The 12,605-nt window shown below is 36.9% G+C and overlaps 1 protein-coding gene across 1 annotated transcript in view; it reads right to left on the bottom strand.

Moving 5' to 3' along the window:
• Positions 1-12,605, bottom strand: part of PIK3C2G (phosphatidylinositol-4-phosphate 3-kinase catalytic subunit type 2 gamma) — a 242,715-nt gene that overhangs the window by 125,693 nt on the left and 104,417 nt on the right. Inside the window, exons 13-14 of the mRNA XM_059472329.1 lie at positions 12,158-12,280; positions 6,246-6,377 (exon numbers count right to left, since the gene is read on the bottom strand). Of these exons, the coding sequence (XP_059328312.1) occupies positions 6,246-6,377; positions 12,158-12,280 (255 nt within the window). The remainder of the gene's footprint in view (positions 1-6,245; positions 6,378-12,157; positions 12,281-12,605) is intronic.

The raw sequence follows: 12,605 nt of genomic DNA, 5'->3' as shown, positions 1-12,605 counted from the left end.
GATTTTATGTGTAGGTGGCAGGGAGGGAAAGTATGATATGAAAGTCTATAAGGAGCTAAAAGGAGTTTGAGTAGGATAGTTTGTACACATGTGCCACATGGAGCTTTTGGACAGATGAAAGGTTATGGTCTGAAGTATGAGTCAGCACTACACCCATAAGAAAGTCTTATCAGTAAAACAGGCATGCATGTGGCCAGCAGATAAGAAACCCAGCCTGATTTGGCAGGGCAGCACAATCCAGTCTAGAGAACTTGAATAAAATCAGAAAGTTTGGGTGTAAATCCTAAGCATTACAAACCAACTCAAATTTATATTGCACTGAAAAAAGAAATTATTACACACTGGGTTTACCCCTTAATTTGTCTATATCTTACTGAGTAGAGAGGTTGGAAATTTGATTATGTTCAGCACCTCTTCTTTTACTATTATTTTAAAATATTTTTCATTACGATTTTTTTAAACACTGCTCAGTCATAACAACTGAGAGACTCAGTAGATACTGCAGCAGAAAGAGCCAGCCAGGTAAATGAGGCCTGAACTCCAACCTTTCACCTGGGAGGAAGATGTCAGAGGTACAAGAGACACCAGATGGACTATTTGATCCCAGCATGAGTTTGCAACATTGCTGTAAAGAAAGTATCTTTTGAATTGCAAATTAAAATAAATTGCTTGAAGTCATCTGAAGAAGATTGAAGAAACTCCCACAAAGTGACTGTTACAGTCAACATAAATGAGTATAAACCTAATTCAGGACTAATTTTTCTTTTCCACTTCTTGAGCTGTTTGTGTAGTTAGCATAGACATTTTATTTTTTTGTGAGAACAGAGCTCAGGAGGATTAAACAGTTATTTTCTGAAGTTTTTTTTTGCAGCTGTAGGTGGATTTACAAGGGAATGGAGGCAGAAAAAGAGCTGTGATATGAGCAAGATACTTGGAAGAAAGCAATTGTGTGATATGAAGTCTCTCTCATTTAGGTAATTGATGTGAATGAGGAAGTGATCAATGGTGATTCAAAGAGGTTTTCCTGTGATGTGTACTCAGATGACCTTTAATAAATGAGTTGCATCTCTTCAACTAATCCTTTGTTGACAAAGATTTACATCATAATTTGAACTAATTGGCACTTTTGTTAGAAGAGAGAGGAGTAGCTGAGAATAAACGAACAAGAAGACTAAATTACCCTTTTGAGCTCTCATTACTACTAATCACTTTCATATTGTGCTCTAAAACTATGGGGGCCTTTAAAAAAGAATACATTCAGTGGATTTTTTTTCCTGGGAAACCTGTGTAGACAAATAGAAGTAGTAGTACAGACCTCAGAGGTGCTGTAGATGTGTTTGAGACCTCTCCTAACAAGACAACAAGAAACAACAAGAAAAGCAGAAAAGGCCTTGGCTCTGTGCAAGCCCTGCTCAGTACCCAAACCATCTCTACATTATCAACCCTGTGCTCAGCATAAATCCAAAACACAGCTCCATACCAGCCACTGGGAATAAAATTAATTATATCCCAGCCCAAACCAGCACACCTACCCAACTTTGGGGCACTACAAGCGCAGTCAATGTTCCTCAGAGAAAACAGCTTTTGGACACAGAAATGGAACAATAACAGAGGCCAAGTGGATAAATGAAACAGGGAAAAGATGCATCATTATTTTTAGAAAAATAAGCAGGTGAGAGGGCAGGATCCATTCAGAAAATGAAGGAATTAACATCATGAGCATAATAACCATATCCTGTAGTGAATAGACAGAGTCTTCTCTCTGCTACTTGGTTCTGCTGATGAGCTCAGGAAGGTCACTCCCTATTCTGCCTACCATTCCAGTTTTTCCATCCCTGAGGTGAGGGTAATGACCTTTTAAAGACTCCTGTAATGATCACAGACACAGAAAATGGCTTGCATGTAACAACTTCACTACCAAGGAGATCAGAAAGTGATCATCCTGTTGTGTACCTACTGCCATTTATTCCTTTTGGAATTACAGAGATTCTCTTCTCTTGTGTTTTACTGGAGCTAAAATAACCTTCCCATCTTGCTACAGAAAATGACATTGCTATTTAAAGGCAGCTCAAGCTATCCTAAGTTGATAAAGTCAGCCTTATACCCTCAAGTCCCATGGCAGACTTTCCCCACAGGAGGAAAGTTTTGCTGCTTGCTCTGTCTGATTTAGAAATACCAAAATAAATTGTGGTAGAATCCGTGAAACCAGAGCAATGTGGGGGAACTGTGGGGGACATTGCAACTTCCCAGCTGCCCCAAAATGACGGATTTCTGGTTTGTTCATCAGCTCTGAATCACTAAACTGTTCAGCCCAAGAGAGTAACAGTTTCTGATGTGAAGGAATGGAAGGCTGGCACACAGGCTTCCAAACCCTTTCTGAACTGCCTCTAGCATCTAATGAGACTCTTGATACAGATGCACCACCAAAGGCTCTACTGGCACTGATTTAGGGCTGCTGTCTGAAGTCAGCTCTCTGATAAGGCTGAGAAAAGCAGATATGATGGCTCACCGACTGGGCAAGAAGGCAGCTACACTCATTATCACTGTTTTCATTCAAAAATGTACATTAGAGGAGGGTTACTGCTTAGGCTGAATAAAATGGGAAAATCAGGACAAAGTACTGTGTAAAAATAATGTAAGTGTTCCCAAACCTGACATTATAAGTCTCAGAAGTTCAGAGTAGAGCTTAAATTTAAAGGAAATGCAAAGCTGCTAAAATATATAAAAACCCTTTCCCATATCTTATGACTCAAGCATTGGAATGATACTATAAAATAATGCTGTTATTATAATTACAAATACTACAGAGTTCTAGAAAATTCAAACTAGAGACAATTTTCAACTACAAATTAATGTTAAATGTACTGCAGACATTTATAAGGATCACACCCTCCATCCCCACAGTTTCTAGTTTAAATTACTTCCCTAAATTTGTAGGATAAATTAGTAAGTTATAATTACATTGAGTACAAAATTATTCCAGACTTCGAAAAAATTTTTGCATTTACGTTCCTGATTACTTCATAATTTTTGTTCCAAAAATATAAAATCGTGAAATTACCTTACAAGCAATGATTTTAGAGTAAACAACTCCATTTAGGTAAGGTTTGGAGAATACTTTCAGGAAGTCAGCTTGATAAGCAGGAGTCCCAACACATGTTTGGCTGACTACAGTGTGTATCCAACAGCTAATCATGTCATAAATCTACACAGTGCAAGAAAACTGTGACAAGAGTGCAAGATAACACTAGAATTCAGGAAATAATGTAAATTAAGCAAATTTGCTAAACATCTGTTCACTGACAAGTCTTTAGCAACAACAAAAACCCTAAAGGCTGCCAAATTCTTGAGGATGTTTTTAGGTATTGTGTGGTTTCAAAATGGGCCAGGAGAGAAGAGATTGCAATGTAAAAAAATAAGTAATATTCTTTATTTAAAGAGATAGGTTTGTTTCTTTATAAATAAATAAATAAGTAAATAAATGTACTTATCCAATCTGATTAGTATTTTTTAGAGGAAAATGGGAGTGGTAAACTCTCAGCAAATAACTACAGGCCTTTGATCTGGCAAGAGCTTTAAACACTGTCTGTTCAAAGGCATGAGAAACTTCACGTCTTGAAACAGATTAAAAGAATTTGTATACACGTTAAATTCATGTTTTTTAATCTTCAGTTCAAATTTTTAAATGTAAAGTATTAAAATACAAAGAAGTGACGCAGCTATACAATGAAAACAATTATTTGGAAAGAGAAATTAGATATAAAATTTACAAAGAGAAGCAAATTCAGAGACTTTTTAATTAATGTTCTTTTGTCCTAACAGATCAAGATTTTAAGAAATACCTGTGAATAACACAAAACTGTTGTTTTGGGGTTTTTTCCCTTCTCTCTTCAACATAAGCCACATAACTTTGAATAGAATTTCTGTGGTTTTAATCAGATAATGATATAACAGGACAGAAATGAGGAACAGTATTTTAAAAAACATGTTTGACATTTATTTTGTTTTTGCAGTGTTTAACAAAACAATCTTTTTTCCTTTTTATCAAGCATCTGAATAGGAAAATAAGAACCACACTCTGTCCTTATCTTCACTGACCCTGAGAAGAGACCAACTGGGACAAGGATTTGAACCAGGATGTTTGATGACCCTGGCAAATACCTCAGGGCAGCTGGCTTCTTCAAAGAGCTTATTTCTGTCCTTTCCCCAATAAATGAAATTCTAGACATAAGAATGTTAAGACTTTTTTAGAACTCAAATTCACCTCCAAGAAAAGTTTTATTTTGAGAAAGTGTTATTTTCCAAGCTAGAAATGTTTTGTCAAAGATTTTCTGGTCAGATTTCTTTAATCTCTTTACACACATTCACAGAGTTTGTTATTTAAAAACCCTAATACCATAATCTTTGCAGTAATACAAGGTGCTCTTGACATATTAGCATGACACTGGAAGTACAAATCTTTTCTTGGTACATACTTCCAAGTTCAGAAGTGCTCTACCGAAATAAATCTGGAAAGTTTAGCTGCACTCCAGCAGCAAGGGGATTTTCAGGGCAATTCTTATTTTCAGACCAGTTTGTCTATCAATTGAAATCACAGAGAATGAATAATCCTATGGAGATGTGGTTGGCCAAAGGAGAAAAAAGGCATTTAGGCTTCTTTGTGTTAGTAATTACTGTAATTGCAAATGACACGGCTATCAGATTAGGGGGTGTTGAATATGCTATTCCTAAATCATTCCTGCAACAACTCAACCTTGATTTCTGCTTTGAAGGGTCACTTCAGCAATGATCTCTCCAATTACACAGCAAATGAAAGGAAAGTGGCCCTCTATCCCCTTCACTGTGCTGATTGTGTGTTCCAGGAAAGAACAGAGCCATTTTGCAGTCAAATTTTTCAAACCATCAGGATAGTGTGGGCATCTACCTAACAAAAACCATTGTGCTTGCTCTGATGACATATATGAAAAAATATACCTCATAGGGAGCTGGGGACTTTAAGGCCTTCCATAAATCATTTCTTTTAGATTTGAATGCTGGAAAAGATGAAAACCTCCAGAACAACACAGGTCCTCAGGAACAGAATTCCCGTATAGGGACCTTTGAAGGTAAATGGGGTAAGTGTTCCCTCATTAAATTATCATGCCTCAAACACATTTCATGCTTTCATTAAAAATGCATACACAATGGAAGAGTGAAGTGCCCTTCTTAAGGCTAACTATGAAAGAAAAGTAATTGAATAAATTGCCCCAGCAATCCTTGCAGCAGAGATTTGATTCATGCTTCTTTCCTTCCTTCAAGCTAAGTGCTCTACACACTAAGTCACAAAAGAGTAGAGTAACCTTGAATTTCTCTGAAAATATGGAAAAAGCATCTAGCCCAGTCCAAATAATTTCCTACACCTCTCAGATTAAAAGTTCAAGGAAACACAAGGTCTATCAAATATGGTAAATTAATATATGCAGTCAATTTTTTTGTTTTATTTTGTTTTGAATGGTGATTGCCACCATGTAGAGAAGTAGATCAAGATGTCTCAAGATAAGGAAAGAGCTACAGCTTAGAGGTTGATGCTAATGTAGAAATTTGGGGGGGCTTGAACATATCCCTCTATTGCACTGAGGGTACTGCAGGGCTATGCAGCCCAAATAAAAAATTCTTATAACTGCAAAGACTCAGTCTAAATTCAGGTGTCTCAGTGCTACTGAAACATATTTAGAGCACTGCAGAAAATTTACCTTGGGTATTTGTACTTCACTGCAGAGACATTCAAGCTACAAGCACCTTTAAGCCACTGTTACATTGTGTACAGTGCAGAAAGAAGTGGTTAGAAAAGAGAAGAAAGCTTCTAAAGTGGTGTGGAGAGTGAGAAGTGCTCATTGTGGTCAGCACTAACTGTCCCAATTTCAGCAGAATGAAAGTGTGTGAGAACACAAAAAAAAAAACCCCAAAAACAGCCGTTGTGAAGAAGAAAGAGGAAGTGTTAGAGTCATCTAAAACTAGAAAAGGAAGAAGAGAAAGAGGGAAAGAGGGAAGGGAGGGAAAATGGGGAGAGAAAAGAGAGGGAGAAAAGACACCTGTGGATGTGGCTCTTACTGGCACATCCAAAGCAATTTGCTGTGAGTGACCCTCTCAGTCTTATTACAGGAGGTCCTGAAATGAGTAATTTTGTATTGTTATATTTCTCCCAGGTTGTAGTCTCCACTATTCAAGAATAGTATTTTCTTAAGGTCATACAAACCCAAACTTACCCTTTTGCATACAATGGGCAGCATGTCCAAGCAAGCACTTCTGTATTTTTAGAGGCACTGTTTACTCCCAGCAGTTTTATGGTCAGCATAGTTTCCCTTGGAAGAGCCTTTATTCGTAGAGGGAAGTTGACCCTACAAGAAAACCAGAAAAGAGAAAAAAGAAAAGCTAAAATATTAGAGCATTGTTACAGCAAGTGGGTTCTTTCTACATTTTTCTACATGTTCTAACACATCTATTGAGCTCTATAAACTACAGAAGTTGCACTCTGAAGGAAAATGCCACCGACAGATCCCTTCAATACATTGATGAGCATTGGCAACCATTAACCTGAGTCACAGCATTTGAGAAGAGGCAGATAAAAACTCATTCACTTCAGTGGTAACTACTAGAGCTGGCAAAGGCAGGAAGAACTTAATTAAACTTTCCTTTGGAATTACCTTATCAGTGAAAGGCTATTTCACAATAAGGAGCCTGTTAAGGGAAAACTGTCAAGCAGCAATTATTGGCTGTCTTGTGTCTTCAGAGGAAAACACCACTTAAAAAGCAAGACTTGCTGAATGATAATCTTTCTCTTGTTCAGGTGTGCTTTGGTGGTGTGGTGTTTCTTAACCATAACTTAAAGGCAGATGTTGTTTTAACAGCAATGACAGATTTGCATTTTTTAGTGAGAAAATTCATTTTTCATCAATATTCATCTCAACTTCACACTGACCATTACCTTTCTTGGTCATTCAGTTCATTTATACAATTTATGAAAATTTATCTAAAATAATAACTTGGAATAATTCCAATAACCAGCTAGTTTCATGCTGTATGGAAAGATCACATGTGTAATTACCCACACAAGTCTGCATTTTCTTTTTCCTGAACAGATAATTTTCTAGCCTTATCCATGTATATTCAGCAGAAACTCAAATTTCTTAAGCAGAGAGTAAAATTAATTACATTTTTTTCTGTATAAACAAAATCAATATAAGGAGCTAGGAGCTAAAAGGATTATTCCCCATTGATAATATAATCATTAAGAAAACAAAAGATCTGCATAAATTGGAGATTAAGAAAACAGACTAAAAGATAAATCTGACTAATAGAGTGACAGAAGAATGCAACTCAGCAATTTTAAAGAGATATAGTCACACTTAAACAGCAAGCAAAAGTAAAAACTGCATTTTAAAAGTATATTAGTCTGTAAAACATAAGAATTATGGGTGCAGAAGTAAGGCATGCTAATAGTGAAACAAAAAATCAGCCTAAGATTTTGCTCCCAGTTCCAAATCTATCAAATTTCTGTTGGACTTGGGAAAGTTTCCTGGACTGTGCTGAGGAGCTACTGAAAGGAATTAGATGGGTTTCGGCTGAAAATCTGAAGTACTCCAAATCAGCATTAAGGTCAAAATTTAAGATCATCAGTCTTCCAACATTTGGAAATGATGCAAATTTGCACACCTCCCTCCTTGAATAACAAAGCAAGACAGCCATTTCCCTCTCTTTCTGATTACCATGAACAGAATTGAGAAGCAACTCTCACCTGTCTTCCCACGTGTCCCTATTAATAGCTTTCAAGTTTGCTTTCCCTGTCTCATGAACTCTTCCTTACTCATAATTAGTTAGAAACAGTTATTGGGAAACTGAACTGGTTTACCTGCTAAAAATAACTTGTTCTTTTTCACTGAGAGGCCAACAACATTTGTTACATAAAAATGTTTGACAGAATTAACTTTAAGAACCATTAATGATTTCAAGAGACAGTAATAAAAACATCACGACATGCATTTTGTGATACAGACAATTGTTAACACTCTGTCTGAAGCTGGAGCAGTGAACAAAAATTCTCAATATCATCACTGCAGAAACCAAATGCTTGCCAGAGTTTCCCTAGGACACATGCACCACCACTTCTAGCAGAAAAAGAGCCTGGAAACTCTGACAAGTTACACATCCCAAGAGTTAAAGTATGGGCCAAAGAAGACCAAAATTTCTCTTCTGGAAACATGTGATAAACAAAGAAGAGGAATATCTGTATTGCTTTTAAGAACTTGTAGTGGTTTTGGTTCGCTAATTTGAGATTTCCTGGCCAAGATTTCCCAAGATTTTTTTATGTTTAACACGTGTTTTATAGAAAAGCATGTTCAGTTTCTTAGTAGTTCAACAGACTATCAACTCTCAAAGCCATCACTAATTATTTCTTTTTGTCAGACACAGCGAAAAGTACCAACAGCCTCTCCTAAAACATCACTTCTGTAACGCAAAACCAAGACAGAACTTTAATTAATGCCTATCTGAATTTACCCAGTTGGTCTCAGCCTTTGTGACTGCAGGAGGCTGAGCCAAGTGGGTGACTAAGAAGAAGGGATGGAACTCTGGCCAGGAATGAGACAAAGAAGCTGCTCACTGAGAAGGTGCCATTCACAGGTATCAGATAAAATTATACAACTTGTTTCCTAAAAGCACTCAACACAGAAAAGCTCTGGGGCAACCCAGAGAGAATGGAAACAAAACAGACAAGCCAAGAAAAATAGGGAGAAGAGGGAAAACCAGTGCCAAGAAAGTATCTGAGGTGATGAATGGTTGGCTTAATGTTAATTCCATACTTTGTGTCTGTAGGTTTAACATAAATTATGAAGGATGGAAAAAGAGGAGATGGTGAAATAAATACATCAAGAGCAACCAGCTAAGACCAAAGAAAATAACTAAGAGATCTCAGCCACCAGAAAATGAAATTGATGAGAAAATAAGGGGGGCAAATTTGGACTTTACACATTATAAGTTAAATGGTACCAGCCTGTTTGGACTCTGCATCAAGAAGACAATCAGCTTTCCAAAGGTAATTTACAAGTTCTAAAGCAAAACTACACTCTCAAAAAAGAACAAACAGAAGAAGCACTGCGCAAGGCAAGCTTCTTCGGAATCAAATTATTTCCATAATTTCTGAGAACATTTTGGGAAAGATTAAATATGATAACAGACTTTAACAGAAGATGGATTATATTTATACATAAAACCTCATCATGATCAAGTTTAGACACTAACTGGTTAAAGTACTTGAAAACTGAAACCAAATTAATAAAAATGAGTAAATAAAGCAAGCCTTGTCTTTGGCAGAAGCTCTCTACCTAGACTCCTCATCACCAAAACACTACTTGCCTTTTTCCCTCCCCCCATCCCATTCAAATCAATCCTAATGTAAGATCAGAACTAATTTTGAATTAGCCAGGTTTATTTTATGGTCCGAATGATCCACAGCTATAGAGAGAATATCTGACTTCCTAATGTAACAGATGCTCCTCCTGGTGACCTTTTACCTCACTCATTTTTAACAGCTGTGATCAGCTTCTCTGGGCAAAATGTGCCAGGGCCTCCCCACCCTCAGAGTAAAGAATCTATTACCAACATTTTATCTAAACCTCCTCTCCATTTAAGGCTGCTGCCTGATTTAAAATTCTCACCTGGCATCTCCATTTTGACTCAAAAAGAGCATTTTTTTCACAAAACCCAGTTCTGGATACATGTTAAACATACAAAAAATAATGGCATACCTGGTTCCCCAGATTCTCAGCCTGCACCTCAGGAAAAGGGGTTCAAGAAACCTCCCCTCATGTATTGAGACTTAAACAAATCCAGGTCAATCAGTTAGAGGCAGAAAATATGTGAATACCTTTAATGTTTGAGGGAAATATCCAAAAACCTACCAGACAGATATAAATTCACAGATTTTTACTTTAGAATTTATTAGAAATGGATTTTGAACTATTTTTTTGAAAACTAAGCAACAATAAAAAGTAAAAAGATGCTCTCCCAAAATGATGCTATAATGTTTCATGCACTTCTAGATCTGACATTAAAAGCCTCTTACAAGCATCTATGACCTATGAAAGGACTTGTTCTGCATATTTCATTTATTCTTTTTCCAACAAGATTTGGATGGAATTGTGAACATTTAATAATGATTTTGCAAGGGAGAAGTTTCAATGAAAAACCTGAAGCTTCTGGCTGATTGCTTTACATTTTCATGAAACAGAAGAGGAGCAGGATTTCTGCTTCAGTTACACTAAATGCTTATTTCTTTTCTATCTTCCATCTTAGCCAATGTTTTGTAACATGAATTCCAGAAAAGTATTAGCCACCTTTTAGAAGCCAAAACTGCTCATAAGAAATAGAATTCTCTTCATATCCTTCAATGTTATCTGCCTGTATGTACCATAAGAAATTATTTGACTGAAACTTGGAAAAGGGAATAATATGATTTTTTAAACACAAGGACAGCAGCTGCTTGCCAATCATACAAAAGACTGAGGGACACATACTTATATGCTATGGACACAACTGAGGGTGATGCCTTGAGTTTCAGCTTTGATATTTTCACATTCTGTGCTGCTTTAGTGTGTGGGTCTGAGCTTCGTGTCAGGGGATGCTGAGCTCTGTGCACAGAGCAGGGAGACAAAACAATTCCTGCTCCAGCTGGGCACCAAGGACAAATGACCCAAATCTCAGCCCAGGAGCACAAACCCCGTGGGCTGGAGAGAGAAAAACAAGCAGGGTGGGACTGCCTGGGCTGAAGCTGGAATGGGACAATGAACTGCAAGGGGCAAATGGAGCAGAACTGATCCCAGGGACAGAGCCCGTGCCCGGCCGTGCATTTTGGGGCCATTTTGGTTCATCTTGGGTGCAGCCCTGGCTGGGCTCTGGTGCTGCCCAAGGTGCATCCATGGAGGAGATTCTTTGGATAAATCCCTGCTTTGTTCTTTAACTCCATCCAGCCTCTGTTCTAGGGCAGCCTTCAGAGGGCATCAAGGGCCTTATTTGGATACTTAGCAGAAGTTCACCCATTTTGTTTCTTAATCATACCGAAACATACTAATCTTCCTATATCATTCCACTAAGATAAATGTGTTTAACATGAAAAGCTCTTCTTCCAATTCACCAGTTTGATTCTGTTGTGTGTCTCAGAAAAAGGCAAACATAAGTTATGAATTACACATACAAATACAATTGTAATTAGGGAAAAACCCAAAAAGAAACCTTTTCAGACTTGTGGCCTCTGTTCAATTGTAACGTTATCAAGCTGCTTTCAGATTTAGAATACAGTAACACTGATGCAAAATACAAAAAATTTCAAAGATTGTAAATATAAATATGTCATTCTCAAGAAGCTGAAAGAATTCCATATCACCACCAAATCATAAAAAAGGTATATCTCTCTCTCATCTATTACAAATATGCTTTTTTTCATGCCATTTCCTTAACTGAATGCTGACTGAGTGTGAGACAGACAGGTAACAGGCAGCTTTTATCCTAAAATTCAAGTCTCAAATTAAGATCCTCATTGCAAAACTGCAGATCCTTCTAATTAAAAAACCAAAAACATAACAACAAACAACCAAATAAAATAGTCCGCCAAAAATTAAACAGGCAAACAAACAAATAAGACTCCAACCTAACAACCCAAACAGCCTTGTTTGTTATAACAAGAACCTTGAAGAAATGTTAAAGTAGGTTCTCAAGCTGGATTGCAAATGTATTAAAGATAGATCCAAAAGGTGGAATTCCTCCAAAGAACATAAATAAGGCCTTTAATTGCACTTCTTTCAGTTCTAGCACTCCTGGATCCCTCCAGTGAACAAAAGCTCTTCACAGACCAGCTCAGTTTAATGTATTGTCAGACCAGACTTACCTCAGTCCTATTTCCCTTTCTCCGGCTGTCCCATCCCTTTCTCGTTCCAATCTCTACGTTTCTGTGAATTCTGTGCAGTTTAATTGGCTCAGAAGAATATCAATTAAAAAATATGCTGTTCTGGGTCTTTTGGTTTTTTTTTTTTTTTTTTTTTTTTTTTTTTTTTTTTTTTTTTTTAATGAATATCGGATGTGTAATATCTGTCAGAGGAACATATATCAAACACAGACCAAAACTTACTTCTCATTCCAGTCAGCCAGGAAAAAGAAGGATCTTTTAACTGGAGTATTTTTGCAAATCTTCACTTGACATATTGTCTTCCCAGCATAAGTCAGTAAACAGGAAAAAGAGAAAACTTTGTAGCTACAAAGGAGAAAAATAAAATTAATTTTAATATACTATGTCCAGCACAGTATATTTGGAGTCACTCCCTCAGGAACTTATGAAAATCCACTCTTACATGAGAAAAGGAATTATAATAATTCACATCATATCAATATGTGCATGGAGGGGCTTTTAAGTTTTTGGGGTTTTTTTCCTTAAAGTTCAGAATTAAAGAGAAGTCTTAAAGATACTTGGGTTCTGTTTCAAGTTTTTGACATTAATTTTTTTTTTCATTATTGCAGTGAATGAAAATTTGGACATAAGTGTTGGAACTTGCTCATCCTAGAGTCAGCAAGAAATCTCC

The sequence above is a fragment of the Ammospiza nelsoni genome, chromosome 5, assembly GCF_027579445.1.
Source record: "Ammospiza nelsoni isolate bAmmNel1 chromosome 5, bAmmNel1.pri, whole genome shotgun sequence".
NCBI classification, from domain to species: domain Eukaryota; kingdom Metazoa; phylum Chordata; class Aves; order Passeriformes; family Passerellidae; genus Ammospiza; species Ammospiza nelsoni.
This window is presented reverse-complemented; position numbering and strand designations above follow the sequence as displayed.